A 16,619-nucleotide genomic window follows, 5' to 3' on the forward strand; every position below is an offset into this window, starting at 1 on the left:
GGAAGGCAACATTCTAACTTTTAAAAAGGCTTTAGAAAGAATGCCTACTACATGGTAAGGACTATATTTTCAAAACAGACATGCACAGCTGTGTACAGAATCAATCAGGAGTAAAAGGATAATAAATTCATTTGTGTGTGCAAATTCTATTAATAATCATGCACATTTGCATGTGCTTAGAGTTCTGAGGAGATCCATTTGGAAATCTGGTACTGAATAATACTCTATTATAAAATTAAGTGCATATTCTATTTTAGTTGTGTGAAACCTTTTTTCACAAAATTATCCTGAGCAGTTTCTCGGTTATTCTTAAGTAGGGAATAAAAACTGGAATTCTATTTAATGAATTTTAATGAGCCTTACACGAAAGATACTGCACTGCAAAAACTGGCTGTGTACACACATTCAAATGATCTGGGAGAATTCTCCCAGGTTTGCTCTCCTGGTACAAAAACTTACCCAGAGACATTTGAACAGACATTTGAGGCTGAGCTCCTTAAGACCAGACATCTTGCAGCCCAGATGCTGCATAGCCAGGGGCCTTATGTGCACACACCTTAGTGTACTCTGTAGGCTCCCTTAGCCTGCCTGGAGACAGGATGGCAGCAGTGCATAGGGCAGCCCTGACAAGCTAACTCAAAACTGCTCAGGGTCAGCCTGTGTTTCTTTTCAGCACAATGTGGGGATTGTGAAGGTTTAATTCTGTTCTCTGTGTGGCTGGAGCAATAGCGTCCAGTGGTCAACACATTGTCTTCCAGGGGGAAAGAGAGAGAGTGAAACACCTTGGTGCCAGAAGACAGCTGTGGCTTGTCTCAGAAAACAATATGCACAGCCATTTGCCCTCCCAGCAGAAACCCTTCAGGGAGTGATATAACCGTTGTTGCTCCCACATTATTTTTTCCTGGAGTGGCCATTTTTGCTAAACATGTGTGTACACTAGTGGTTTCTACTGGGAGAGTAGCAACTCTGCCAGGAGAAACTGAATGTCTGTGTGTGGCCACTGCATTCAATAAATAGTATAATTAAGAATTAGTTCTATCTTAAAGACATTATTGAAAGTATGCTAGTACACACACCATATTTATAATTAACAAAGCCATAAAACAAATGCAGAAATACAGTATGCTGTATACTGAACCCCCCCCCTTCCCACAGTTATAAAATAAAATACATAGAGCTATTTCAAGTTGAGACTAGAAAACTGAAGCCTTATTTTCTACAGCATAAACTGTCGGCTTGTCTGCATGTTACATTTTTCCTCACCTGTTCCAGGTGTCTTTAATGTGCCTGAAGTGGCTGAAGATTTAGTCCTTGGTGTAGTAATGCCAACCTGAGCTGACATGCCCCGTCTCCAGGAACCAGTCTGTGAAATAACAGTGTTCTTCCTACCAGAAGTGCTTTTATCAGATTCATCAGACACATCAGAGGGATTCCGCCTCCACTTAGATCCAGGCTCCATTTTTATGCCACTATCTGATCCTCCATCTGATTTCTTAACTTCGTCACCAGACCACAGGGAATTCCGCTCAACCTGAGAATGCTTTTCTGCATCAGTCTAAGGGAAAGAGCAAATTGTAGCAGAACCTCCGCTGTCAATTCCTGTTTCAAACATTACTTTCTTTAGGTTCAAAATCTGGACCCCACTACCTGACTTATAAATTCACTACTCATTTCTGGTTACACAAACATTTTGCCAAAAAAAAAATCTATGATAAAAAAAATAAACAACTGCTTATACTTCCTACTAACCTGGAGAAACAATCACTAAATAGTTAAAATAACACACAAAGCACCAAACACCTGATTTACCATGGAAAGAAGCCAAGTATTCAGTTCCCTGCTATTTACAATCTTCCTCCTTGATTTCATGTAATCTGTTTCTTGTAATGTATAAAAAATTTCAAATGGGCGCTGTTCATTTTTTTGGTTTTGCTGCTTTATTATCTATTGTCTGTCAATTTGATATCTAGAACAAGATGAGACAGCCTATTTTGAAACCCACAATGAAGCTTTCTAAAAATATTAAAATCAAGTGTAAATACACAAAGCAAAGCCATTCTTAATTGTCACTGAAATATCATCCTTGCCTTTTCCAAATTTACAAATTCTACTGCATATTCAGTTCATAAAATCAGACACCTTATTTGCCTGGTGGAAAATTCAACAACAGCTGTTGTCAAGGAGGGATTTTTCTCTTTGCCAAACCACAGTAAAACTGGATATCTTTATCAAATATATTATGCTGTCCAGTACTTTTCCTCTTCTTCCCTTTCTGTCATTATGATTGAAACATGCCTGTTACAATTATTTTACTGAATTAAGCTTTTCCTGCCAACTAAATTGGTGAAAAGCAATCACAAATTTGTAATACCACAACCAGGTAGAAAAGCTGACTGCTAGTTACATTTTAACGTATTTCAACTCCAGATCAGGATCAAAATTTGATGGCTAACCTTAGCCTCTAATGGCAACACCATTCTGAAGCAACTGAGAGCCTCGTCACACAGAACACTTAGCAAGTGATTTATTTAGATTGTAGTAAGCATTACCATGCCATATTAAAAGTTAGAACATATTCTGAGCAGTCTCACAATAATGTTTTCTATTATCTCAGCCTGTTGTGGATGGGGCTGGAACTAGCAGTACTCGCCCTCCAACCCTCCCCCCAACCCCCAACACTGATCGTGGCACTGGACTCACACATACGCTTGTGAGAACAAGCAACCTTGATGCCCCAAGCCTGAGTCATCCCTAAGACATGCCCAGCAGTGCCTAGCCTGAAAACACCTGCCTCTAAGTTGAGCCGGGTCATTGGCAGTCTTGAACCAGCTCCAGTGCAGTGCTAGGACTGGAATCGACAATCAGCTGATTGTCAGTGCCAGGTCCCACATAACACAAGAGTCTTGAACAGGCTCTGGTGTGGTGCTGAAGTTGACTGCTTGACCAGACCTTGTACCGCACTGGAATCCGGATCACGCATTATCTCCATGGAGCACTCTGATGACAGCTGAACATGTTGCAATGTGGAGATACTGCTCCTGTGAAAAGTTGTAACTTGGCTGTGATACAATCACACTTAGGATGTGTTAGCTACACTTAAAATGCGAGCCTCCACGTGGTCAAGCAGCAAAACATGCTAAGTGTAACATTTAACAAGACCCTGAATCTCTACCACTTGACTGGATATGACTGAATTAACTGGCCAGGAGGAGGCAGGACAGACTCCTGCAACATTATGAACATGGTCACTTACAAATGACTTCAACTGGAGTGTAGAGCACTCAGCATTTTTCAACAGACAAAGTGCAATAGCACCCTGAAGGATCTGGTTTTAAATGACTCAAGAGCTTTTTAAAAAAAATACCCTTGCATATTTGACTAATCAACAAAGTGGGGAAAGGAAATAAAGAGAAAAGTTCAGGACAATTTAATATGGTTTCAGGAAAATATTACATTTTGTTTTAAAATCTCTTGTCTCCCTGAGTGTGTCTGCGGTTTTATAATTTCTTTTCTCACTAGGTTAAATCTTCAATATTAAATGAGCATAAGGTTTTTGTGGTTTAATTTCCTTTGCCTTTTGCTGTGGTATTTTAAAAAGAAGATGAAAAATAGTCAAAGTGTTCAGTAATGAAAGCTGACACTACACATTGTATTGTTTTTTTCCCCTTTTACAGTCATATAAAAGAGTTCAGGACTCATTTTTCTTGCTGTTGACTCATTTAACCATAAAGCATTCAAGAGTCTACCACTGAATTGTGGATTCAGAGACTTTTTTTTTGGTGGCATGTTCAACCTGACATTCAAATACAAAGTTTCTCTTCTTTTCTGCTTAAAGAAAAGTGGTCTTGGCTTCATTATCTAGCTCCTGTTTTCATCTATCTCCTAAAGAGGCCACGTTATCAAATATGAGACAACATCCTCATCAATTAGCAAAGAGTCAGAGGAGGGGCACTCTGAAGTGCTCTGGGTTAGGATACAAGGCAGTCGAGGGGAAAGATTTAATGGTGGGGATCTACTACAGGCCACCCAACCAAAGGGAAGAGCTAGACCAGGAATTCTTAAGTCAGCTCATGGAGGGAGTTAGGTCAAAGGTCATCATGGGGGACCTGAACTTTCCAGACATCTGCTGGGAAGAGCAGTCAGCCAGGTCTGACCGCTCACGTAGGTTCCTAGCCCAAATGCAGGACCTCCATCTAACCCAGGAGGGGCACAGCCCCACCAGGGGAGATGCCTTGTTGGACCTGGTGCTGGCCACTGGCGACACCCTGATGAGGGGGCTGCGGGTGCTCGACCACCTGGGTGACAGCAATCATTGCCTGCTGGAATTCACCATCCAGCGCAAGGTGGCAAAGGCCTACAGCAAGGCAGCAGCCCTAGATTTCAGGAGGATGGACTTCAATGAGCTAAGGAGAATAGTCAGGGAAGCACTGAGGTCCTGGAGGGGAGGGAAGCCAGGTGTCCAAGAAGAATGGTCGCTCCTTAAGGAGACAATCCTCTAAGCCCAAAGGGAGGTAATCCTAACGAGGATCAAAGGGACAGGAGGGCGTGAAAGCTCCCATGGCTCACCAAAAGCATCTGAGAAAGTCTCCTGGCTAAAAGGGAGGCATACACCCAAGGGAGGGGCCATCACCAGGGAGGATTATACTGCGGTTGCTCGGGGGGTAGGGGGGCAGTCAGAAAGGCCAAGGCAGAGATGGAACTGGGACTAGCTTCCCAGATCAAGGACAACAAGAAGTCCTTTTTTAAATACATAGGGGGCAAAAAGAAGGTTCCGGGTAATGTGGGGCCGCTGCAAGACACACTAGGAAATCTGGTCAACAAAACTAACCTATCTAATGACTTCTTTGCCTCCATTTTCCTGAGCAGGGACCGGAACAGCCACCCCCTCCCCCGAGCCCTCCTTAGACCCCAGGGGAGGCTCACCTAGGCCAAGGGTTAGTGAGGAACTAGTTAGGGAACTTCTGGAGGGACTGGATGTATTCAAGTCAGCTGGTCCGGACGATCTCCACCCTAGAGTACTGAAGGAATTAGCTGAGGTCATTGTGGGGCCCCTAGCACGGCTTTATGAGCACTTGTGGTGCTCTGGTGTGGTGCCAGAGGACTGGAAGAGGGCCAATGTGGTTCCCATCTTCAAAAAGGGAAGGAAGGAGGATCCAGGAAACTATAGGCCAGTTAGTCTTAGCTCAATCCTGGGCAAGCTTTTTGAGAGAATTATTCTGGCACGTGTCCATGAGGGGCCAGCAGGGGAGATTATGCTTAGGGGCAACCAGCACGGGTTCATAAGAGGCAGGTCCTGTCAGACCAACCTGGTGACCTTCTATGACCAGATCACCAAATCCTTAGATGCAGGGGTAGCAGTGGACATAGTCTTCCTGGACCTGACGAAGGCCTTTGACACTGTCTCTCACCTCGTTCTCATTAAGAAACTGGGGGACTGTGGTATTGACACCTATACAGTCAAATGGGTCGCCAACTGGCTGGAGGGCCACACCTAGAGAGCAGCAGTGGATGGGTCATTTTTGACCTGGAGGGATGTGGGCAGTGGGGTTCTGCAGGGCTCGGTCCTTGGGCCCGCACTGTTCAACATCTTCATCAGTGACTTGGACAAGGGGGTAAAAAACACCCTGTTCAAATTTGCTGATGACACTAAGATGTGGGGGGATGTGGGCACACTAGAAGGAAGGAATGGGCTACAATCAGACCTAGACAGGTTACAGGGGTGGGCGGATGAGAATAGGATGGGATTCAACACCAACAAGTGCAAGGTGATGCACCTGGGGAGGAAGAACCAGCACCATACCTACAGGCTGGGGAACTCCCTTCTCTTCAGTGCAGAGGCAGAAAAGGATCTTGGAATCATCATTGACTCCAAGATGAACATGGACCGGCAGTGTGGGGATGCAGACAGGAAGGCCAACCACACCTTGGCATGCATCCACAGATGCATCTCAAGCAGATCCAAGGAGCTGATCCTCCCCTCTATGCAGCACTTGTCAGGCTGCAGCTGGAGTACTGCGTCCAGTTCTGGGCGCCGCACTTCAGGAGGGATGTGGACAACATGGAGAGGGTCCAGAGGAGGGCAACTTGCATGATCAGGGGCAACAGGGCAGGCCCTACGAGGAGAAGCTACAGGACCTGAACTTGTTGAGCCTCCACAAGAGAAGGCTGAGGGGGGATCTAGTGGCCTGTTACAAACTAGTCAGAGGGGACCAGCAGGCATTGAGGGAGTCCCTGTTCCCCTGAGCACTACTAGGAGTCACTAGAAATAACGGTCACAAGCTGGCAGAGGGTAAATTCAGATTAGACATCAGGAAACGCTACTTCACTGTCAGGGCAGCTAGGATCTGGAACCAACTTCCAAGAGAAGTGGTGCTGGCTCCTACCCCGGGGGTCTTTAAGAAGAGGCTAGATGAACACCTTGCTGGGGTCGTTTGATCCCAGTAGTCTTTCCTGCCATGGCAGGGGGTCGGATTCAATGATCTGTTCAGGTCCCTTCCGACCCTACTAACTATGAAACTATGAAACCTGTTCTAAAAATCATCATTTGGTCACAACCTTCCCTGGCACTTTTGTACAGGAGAGATCATGCCGAAAAAGGGGTGGGGGTGTAGCTCTCTATGTGAAAGTGAACTACACGTCCCTATAACTGAGATTGGCACCCGAGATCCTTTGGGTTAGAATACAAGGGGAATGTAGTGAAGGGGATACAGTGGTAGGAGTCTACTACAGATCTTCAAACCAGGAACAGGTGCTTGACCAAGAATTTGCATGGGAACTGGCCAAGACTGCACACTTTCAGTGCATGGTCATCATGGAAGACTTCAACTATCCGGACACCTATGGGATGAGCACTTGGTCAAATCCAATCAGTCACAAAGTTTCCTTACATGCGTGGATGAGCTCTACGTGTCCCAAGAAGTTTATGGGCTGACAAGAGGCAAGGCGCTGCTGGATCTGGTATGGCCAAAGGGAATGATCTAATCAGCAATTTAAGAATCGAAGGGAAGCTAGGGGACAGTGACCACGAGTTGATCACTTTCACTATCCATCGCAAAGCCAGCAATGCAGTAGTCCTTGACTTTTGGAAAGCTGACTTTCATAAGCTCAGGAGGCTTGTTCTTGAGGCCCTGAGAGGACATGATTTCTCATGGAGGGGAGTTCATGATGAGTGGTTGCTCCTTAAGAAAGCAATCCTAGAAGCACAAGAAGAGTCCATCTTCACCCATAGGAAAGGTGGTAAAAGGGCTCAACAACCCCCTTGGCTCAACAGGGAACTCATGGACATCCTTCATCTAAAAATAGAGGTGTATAATGGATGGAGGACAGGAAACACCACTAAGGAAGAGTATACTGCACTGGTCTGCACCCGCAGGTAGCAAACTAGAAAAGCCACGGCTGCAACTGAACTCCATCTGGCTACACGAAGCAAGGACAACAAAATATGTGGGGAGTTGAAAGATGTGGGGAGTTGAAAGAAAAACAAGGGCAATATTGGACCCCTGCTAAACATCTGGGGCAGCTGACTACTGACACCCAGAAAAAAGCCAATCTGATTAATGACTACTTTGCGTCGGTTTTTCACCAGCCAAAGGGACCACCTTGCCTATCATGATGTGGGATGATCAGGGTAAAGAGGAATATATGCCCACCACTGGCATGGATCATGTGAGGGAGCATCTTGAGAAGCTAGACTCCCATAAATCAGCTGGTCCAGACACGTTGCACCCAAGAGTACTAAAGGAACTGGCAGACATCATAGCACCTGAAGATTGAAAGAGAGCCAACGTGGTGCCCATCTTCAAGAAAGGGAGAAAAGAGGACCTGGGAAACCACAGGCCAATCAGTTTGACCTCAATCTCTGGGAAGATTTGGAAAAAATGATCAAAGAAACCATTCTTGACATGCTAACAGAAGGCAACATTCTGAGGGATAGCCAGCATGGGTTTGTTGTGGGTGGGTCTTGCTTGACCAATCTCATTTCCTTCTATGACCAGGTGACGTATCCACAAAAGGAAAGAGGTTGATATCATATATTTGGACTTTTAAAAAGCCTTTGTGTCCCATAATGTCCTCATGGAAAAATTGGGCAACTGCAGCCTCGACTAGTCTATAGTCCAATGGCTGGGGAACTGGCTCTGAGGTCAGACCCAGAGAGTGGTAGATGACAGAACCAAATCAACATGGTACCTGGTGACTAGAGGCATCCCCCCCAAGGCTCCGTTCTCAGACCTCTACTCTTTAATGTCTTTATAAACAATCTAGACACTGGTGTCAAAAGCAGACTGGCCAAGTTTGCTGATGACACTAAAATTTGGGGAAAAGTGTCAACACTTGAGGATAGGCTGGTGATCCAGGCCAACCTTGACAGGCTTGCAAGATGGGTGGATGAAAACCTGATGGCATTCAATATGGACAAATGCAAGGTGCTCCACCTCGGGAATAAAAACCCGCATCACACTTATAGTCGCAGTAATGCTACACTTGCTAGCACCATGACCAAAAGAGACTTGGGGGTCACGATTGACCACAAGATGAACAAGAGCCACCAATGTGATACTGCATCTGGCAAAGCAAACAAAACTCTGGCTTGCATCTACCAATGCATCTTGAGCAAGACCCAGGATGTCATCCTCCTACTGTACTCAGCCTTGGTGAGGCTGCAGCTGGAGTACTGCATCCAATTCTGGGCTCCACAATTTAGGAAGAATGCAGAGAAGCTTGAGAGACTCCAGAAGGAAGCTATGCACATGATCCCAGGGCAAGAGAACAAGCCTTATGATGAGAGGCTGTGAGCTACAGGACTCTTCAGCCTGGAGAAGCACAGGCTCAGGGGTGACTTGGGGGCAACCTATAAGTACATACGGGGTGTGTATCAAGATCTGGGGGAATACCTGTTCACCAGAGCACCCCAAGGGATGACAAGGTCCAATGGTCACAAACTCCTGCAAGACCATTTTAGGCTGGACATGAGGAAAAACTTCTTTACTGTCCAAGCCCCCAAGACCTGGAATAGACCCCTCCCCAGAGGTGGTGCCAGCACCTACCCTGGACACTATCAAGAAACATTTGGACGTTTATCTTGCCGGGATCCTTTGAACCTAGCTGACTTTCTGCCCCTTGGAGAGGCGGCTGAACCAGATGATCTTACGAGGTCCCTTCCAGCCCTAATGTCTATGAAATCTTGCAAGTCCACTCTTGAAGCAGCTTAGCTATATAAATCGTTGCTTGATGCTAGGTAATAAGAACACCACAGAAACAGGGGGTAGGGGGCAGGGAAAAAGAGACTTGCCATTACAGCAGTAGCTAAAAATCCACTCCATCTGAGAAATCATTAAATTGGATGAAACAGGAAATCTTGTAAAAGTCTAACAGAGGTCATCCTAAGCTACACAGTTTGCTGACTGAACTAGAAGCAATCTTAACTGAAGAAATGAACTCTTAAAGCTTCAAGAACAGTCTCAGAAATCAGATGAATTTGAATGGCTCTGCTGCCTTCTTAAAGTAGCTTATAATTTAATGCTGATGTTACTGAAGCTGAGGATCTGTTTTTTCTTATGACCTATTTTAGCATGTGGAGGTGGATCACAAGCTGAATATAGGTCACCAAACCAGCACCATATTGTGACTTATTAACAGAAGTGTCATATGCAAGTCATGGGAAGGGATTCTTCTACCCTCTTCAGTACTGATGAACTGTGTCCAGTAGAGAAAGGTCAGTGTGGAAAGCCAAAAGCCTTACTACATGGCTCAAGGCAAAGAATACAAGAGAAAAAGGGAAACAGTGGACCATAAGGAATATTTTCCTTTCTAGGTTCATTATTAGCTATAGCTGTTAGTTTTGCTACTTAGGAATCCAACTCCAAAGTAAGCATGCTTCCCACAGTCCAGGCTTATTTACTTCCTTTTCTCTTGTTAATATTAGCTTTCGGTTTTTAAGAAAAAAAGTATTTTATGAATAACCAATTGCAGTTAATGAAAACTTTCACTCTACTCTACTCTGGGTGGACATTTTACAGAGATTCACGAGTGCTCACAACATTCTGAGCTAGTTCACAACACAATTTCCTGACACAGGCGTATCTATATGCTGTTCAGCATGTTCTAAAATAGAGGTTTTTAAGCTAACAATTGTGCAGGAAAATGTAGGTTCCCTGTGTAAATTTTTTTGCAACATGTTGGAAGAAAAGCACTTCAATGACCTTACCTTCTCTCATTAATTTGGTGAAGGACTTGCATTACCATTTTCATACGCACATGACATCACTGACACACAACCAGAGGCTAAATCTTTAATATAGGCTCAAATACGCACTTCATGGCAAGGGAACAAAGAGCAATATATACTTGCAACACAATACTTCAGGCAGCACAACACTTCACAGCAACCACATTACTACATTAAAACAGCTATTAAAAACAGATCCAAGTTCCAGTCCAAAAAGAAAGAAAAAAATCACATCAACCTCTCTTTGCAAAGCTGCATCAGCTACAAAACTAAAACAACATACTCTGTTGTGGTACTACAGTACCACTTTGGTCCACAAAGCAGTTATAAGGACCAAGGATGTACTTTTCAGTGCTGCATGTTTCATAACAAAATTAGCATCAATATAAAAAGAAGACTGCTTCTTGTATTATTGCAACACATTACAATGAAAAATATAAATAAAACTGATGGGTATCATCAACATCCAACTATATTTGGATGTGTAGGGTAGAAGCATGGAAAGCTGTGTTTGTGCTGCCTCTGGATACAAATTTATTTTCCTATGTATTACTGCCAAAAATAGAAAGCCTGCAATAACATGCAGTCCTGGAAGCTTAAAATAATATATTTTATTAGCTAAGGTATGTTTACTTTTCCGTTGAAAGTGCAATAATCTTTAAACTCCCATGTCAATTTAATTAAATTTTGTTCTTTTATAAATTGTATAGAACACTTTCTAGTACTGAAGAAAAATCACATCTGCTATTTATAATGCTGCATGTAAAGTGGTACCAATAAAAAATTAATACTTAATTGTTCTACGTTGGTAGCAGATATGCCACAGATTCCACACATAAGAGAAATATTATGGTAATCTTACACACCACAGTGTGGTAACCATTGGTAAACACCACCCTTTTAACAATAACCATTGTATTTGGGGTAGTGGAAGAAGATTACTGTTGACTATCTTGGTTATTCATAGACTGATTTTCAGAGGGGATGGGCTCCTGCAGCTTCTGTGAATCCCAGATGGAGTTTCTTATGCCACTAGTTCTAACATATACATATTAATTGAAATAGAACTAATGGTGTTGAAAGTCCCAAAGTTTTGATAGGTCCTGGCACCTGCAACTCCCAGCCTCTCTAAGGATCAGCCTCACTCTAAAAAAAATACAGCTGACAGATTATTTCTCTGCTTCTGGTTAAATTTCCAACTCTTTCAGCCTGACTTCTTGTATGGCTGTAAAGGTAGCCAAAGATTGAGCCCAGGATTACTATATAAAAGAAAAATGCATAAGTGGTTCATTATTTCAAGAAAGTGTTGAGCTTTCAGAAGGATGAAGTCATTCCACCCCAGAGCCTTGTATCTATTGCTTAAAAGAAACAACTCTTCAGTGCTACCAGTTGTCCAAAATGAAACAGAAACCTTACCTGTGCATCCAAATTTTTACGGGAAGAGGCAGGTGTGTTGGCATAAGAGCTGATGGAGGAGCTGGTGTTAATATCATCGGTGCTAAGGTTGTCTATGGTGTCACTGATCCCACTGCTGACAGAGCTGCTGTCATCCCAGCTGGGGAAAGAGGCACACAATTTAAACCCAACACTTGGGCTACTAAAGAACCAATACACAAAAAAAGTTCAAAATGGGAAATATTATTCATACTGGCTATATCCTATCTGAGCTGCAGACACAGGACTGCTCTCTTTGACGTTTATATGGCACAAGGCAATGTCCTGTATGGGCAGATTAGATCTGCAAAGCTAACATGTGCACATCAAGCATATCAACACTGTGCTGCCTTGAGCTGTGTGGGTATACCCTTAGATATCAAGTTTGATGTTACATAAAGAGTCATTTGCATGACTGCCATAACTGTCCATTCTCTATTAGGAATAAGATCCTGTTACAAATAAAACCTTTCTTCATATTGTCTCTATTCAAAATTTGCAAATGAGTTTAAAGTTTTAATTCATCACCATCTAGTCCCCCAAGAAAAAGATAAGCTCAAGGAGATACTTCTGAGAGAGAAAACAGGACCATGCTGATCCATAAGCAGGAATGGCAACTTAAACTCCCTGTAAAAAATCATCTATGAGAAAGGTTTTAAACTCATTTTACTCATTTTATGTACTTGGCTCCACAACTATATAAGCACCCACTGCTACTGTTCAGTTCCCAAAAAGCAAAAAAGGGCCAGAATTGTATTCAGAAACTGCTTGTTTCTAGTTTTTAAAGTTTTAATGAAGGGATGTCTCTGTTAAGACAACTACTGTAACTACTTTCATACACTCATATCCCTACCACTCAGGTAAAACAACACCTTACTACTAAGAAAAGTTTCTTCCAGCAAATGATAGCTTCATTTGTTATCAACAAATGTTTAAGTCATGGCTAACTGGAATCTTAACACAAAGGGCATTTATACACATACCTTTTTGTGCTGCGATGTACCAGAGATCCAGCACATCAGAGCAGACTTAATTAAATTGAGCCTGCTCCACTTGCGAGCTGACGCGCCCAGCGCTGTGTCGCATACATTTGTATAAAGAGCGAAATATGCGTCAGCGCTGGGAAAATGGCACTGGTGCGCTTATGTGTTCCAAAGTGTGCCACTGCCATTTTCTCAGTGCTGATGCACCCCTTGCCATTTCTACAAATGCATGTGACACAGCGCCAGGGGCTTTCAAAAGCACCTGGCACTGTGTCGCACACACACGTCTAAAAATGCCCAAAGTAACCATATATTTACGTTGCCTTGAAGGTCATAACAAACAAAACAAAGGAAATTCAAAGGGTAAGGCCTCACTCCACCCTGAGTATGTGCTCCTAAGTAAACTTCATAAGTAAAGATTTACAAACTAGCAAGTAAGGAAAGGCTTCTTCTCCAAGGGAAATAAACCCACATTTGAACAATCTCCTACAGATAGCCTACTGGAAAATACATATTTCAGAAAGCATTTAAACATGGATAAGAAGCCCATGTGTTTCAGGTGTTGGTACTATAGCTTTTTTAAAACATGGATCATGGATTTAAGAGAAATCCAGTCCTGAAACTTCTTCCAAACTTTCATAGTCCTGAATAACCCAAGATCACAGAGGGTTATTGGACCAGAGTTTGGAAGCCACATACAAACTTGATACACAAGATACATAATACATATTTTAAAAAATTAGCTATTTATAAAAACAAGGGACAATGGGTTCCAGAGGTTAGAATTAAGGGAATTAGATTCAGGTTTCACAGGCTGAATTCACAGATCTACCACTAACTTGCTGAACAACCTTCTCTCTCCATTTTTCCCACTTGCATTTACAACAATAGTAATTTATAGGGACTGCAACAGAGCTTAAAGTGATAGAAAAAAGATGATAATAGGACAAAATAAGCAGAAGGACTTTAAACAACAATTTTAGTTCAGTTGCTGTTTTCCACTATCCCATATAATACAACACTGTTCATCAAAGTTTGACCACTCATTATCCTCATATTCTCCCAGTTCATCAAAGTACATAAGCGAATAGCTAACAATGCTCTGAGTAGCCCTATAGCTAGTAGTCAATTCCATGCTACTTAAGAGTTAGACTTAAACATTTTTTTGAATTAAGACATACTGAGTGTATCTACATATGTATTTACATGCACCTAAACTTAACGCACCTTTGCTGAAGGTACATTAAGGCAATTTAGGCATGTGTCTACACATGGATGCGCTAATGCGCATTAAGTTGCATTAAATTTAGGCATGACTAGCTAAGCGACATTAGCCCACATGCAGACACGTAAATGTACATTAAGCGTCTACATGTGGGCTAATGCAATTTAGCTATTTATGCCTAAATGTAATACTTGCCCCTTACTATGCCTTAAAAATGGAGATTTTAGGCTAATCCCATTTAAAAGAGGTACGTGTAGACATGCCCATTGACTACGGAGAAAATCAGAAACATGCATCTGAAGATATAGGTTGTTATGGCATTGAAAGGGATTTTATGAAGTGTTCTAGTTTAAATATTTGCTGTACTTTAGTCTAATGGAGAAAAGTAACCAGATAAAAACTTTATATTTTAAAACCTACTATATTACCACAAAAAAAAGAACAGCCATATCTCTCGGACCCAGAGCTAGAATGCCTAGTATTTTGCCTGCTAGCAGCGAACAAATAACACTAGTATTCTTGCAGTTATGCTGAGGACACCAATAAATGATACTGATGCAAGCTGTTTTGACAAGATGCCAAAGCTGCCAAGCTGTTTTGACAAGATAAGATGCTGTGTAAGCTAAAAAGAGCCATATCAATTGCAGCTTTATTCTGAAGCACATCCGAGTGGGGAGGAAATCAGTCTTTAACAATAAGAGGAATGGATAAAATGGACAGGAAAGGAAAGTCTGCCCAATTAAAAGGAGTTTAAAGATTGTGTTAACTGGTACTGTCCATTCAAGCAAGACCCTTGACTTTATTTTAAAACTGGTTTTATTCATTCTTGTTCACTGGACTCTGCTATGCTGCTAATGCTAAGCCTTCCAGAAGCAAACACTGCATAACGCATACATCTCAGGACAAAAATAGAAGCATTTATGTAACCATTAAAATATGTGTACACTCTTAACTTCTCTTTTTTATAAATTCAGTAATGAAAAATTATTCATCTTGAAAAGATTACAGCATTTCTACAGAGAAAATATACAGCAGGTAGCACACATTATATACTGAAAGCTTTACATTATATTCATTCACATAGGGTCATAAAAATCAGAGCTATAAAAATGTCTTAGATGCATCCCTTGCAAGCATAAGCAATGATCTCCCACGAAAGGTGATAGATAATCAGTTACCAAACTCACATGGCTATTTCATATTATCTCTTAAAATGGTCCCAACCCCCTCACAAAAATTAGTTCACATTTTTACCTTGATTCAGTGTCCTGATGGTTAAAGTCAAAAGAGAAGAAGCAGAATGGGAAATCTAACAACCCTCATAATTACAGCATTCCTGGCTCTCTGAGCCATGATAACATCTTTGTAATTTAGCTGGTGCAATTAATAATTTCTGATGTCAGCAGAAATCTACTGAGCCATAACCTAAAGCTGGAACATTCAGGCTTTTCTTCCTCCAGTTGATCAATCAACCAAAACCCTACTTTGATTACTGGAAATTACATGAATTCTTAGATGTGTATTCATTTCAACCTCTTACCTTATATGTATAGAAATTGTACCACAACCCTCTCAAAGGACATCACCACAACTGAAAACATATCTGATTGCAAATAGCTTCAAGATATAGGGATTTCAGGTACTATTACACTTGAACAGATGAGAGACATCCAAGGGCACAGTAAAACCTCAAAAAGGCATACACACGAGAAGTCTGGTGCACCAACATCTCTCTTAATTGAATCAGTTAGACTGCAGGTACTACCCTCTCAATTCTCTGCCTAGCCCTAGAGGAGACCTACAGCACTGTCAAGTAGACTATACTACTTTAGGTTATATTTGATCAGCCTTAAATGTAAAGCATCATTCCCTAAGCATCTCAGAAGTTTTCTGATGCTTTAAATTTTAAATACAGCTTAAGAAATGGAAACTGAGTAGTGGCAAAACTGCTCTCAGATTTCTAAAAGCCTAAACAGGTACAACTGAGCATCAACTTGAAGATAGTCATCCGTAACATAATACCTAATGACTTTATTGTCCTACTTTTGTCTACCCCTCTTTGATCCAAAATGAGGCCTGCAGTTTCAACTACTCACTAAGTGACTATTGCTTATTGTACTCTGCTCCTCCCATGCCAAAGCTACCTTTATGCTCTCTGCCAAGGACTGCACACTCACAACAGACAGCCACAGGAATACAATCTCTTCCAGAGCTGCAGTCCCTCTGAAGTGATGCTTTAAGAGTAGTGTGGAAACACTTCTTCTCTCCCTGCCTTTATTCTTCTCACCCAAAAGTGACTGAGAAAAGTACTCCTGTTGGTCTCCCACATAAAAGCACCAGGACCAGGTCAGCTACTCAAACCTACTTTTTGAAATAGTCAGAACTGCAAACTGGTCGAGTATTCAGTCTTGCAGTTTTCTACAGTCTGTTAATATTCTCCAATAGAGCGTGATTTTTTTTTACACATAAAGGTGGCTACTGCAAGGGGGTATGAATACACCCATGGAATCCTTGGACATCATTTCAATTCAGAACTTCTCCATATTCACATGCTCTAAGCAAAACAATATTTAAAATATTACTAAATAATACCATTAACAAAGGGCAAAATGCATCACTATCTTGTTGGGTGTATACTTCAATTTCTCTGTGGAATAGCACAATGAAAATTACAATAAATTGTCAAAGACATAAAGGCATGGCACACCTCCAATATTGCACTGGAAACATGGCAATTATCCTTCTTCATCTA

The 16,619-nt window shown here is 42.0% G+C and overlaps 1 protein-coding gene across 5 annotated transcripts in view; it reads right to left on the bottom strand.

Annotated features, from left to right (window-relative positions):
• NAV2 (neuron navigator 2) overlaps positions 1–16,619 on the bottom strand; it is a 410,342-nt gene that overhangs the window by 79,970 nt on the left and 313,753 nt on the right. For all 5 annotated transcript variants that reach the window (XM_090032867.1, XM_090032864.1, XM_090032863.1 and 2 more), the window contains 2 exons: positions 11,642–11,780; positions 1,264–1,555 (listed from right to left, as the gene is read on the bottom strand). In XM_090032867.1, coding sequence (XP_089888993.1) covers positions 1,264–1,555; positions 11,642–11,780 — 431 coding nt within the window. The remainder of the gene's footprint in view (positions 1–1,263; positions 1,556–11,641; positions 11,781–16,619) is intronic.

This window comes from Crocodylus siamensis, chromosome 2 (assembly GCF_052110815.1).
Source record: "Crocodylus siamensis isolate JL-2025a chromosome 2, ASM5211081v1, whole genome shotgun sequence".
NCBI lineage: Eukaryota > Metazoa > Chordata > Crocodylia > Crocodylidae > Crocodylus > Crocodylus siamensis.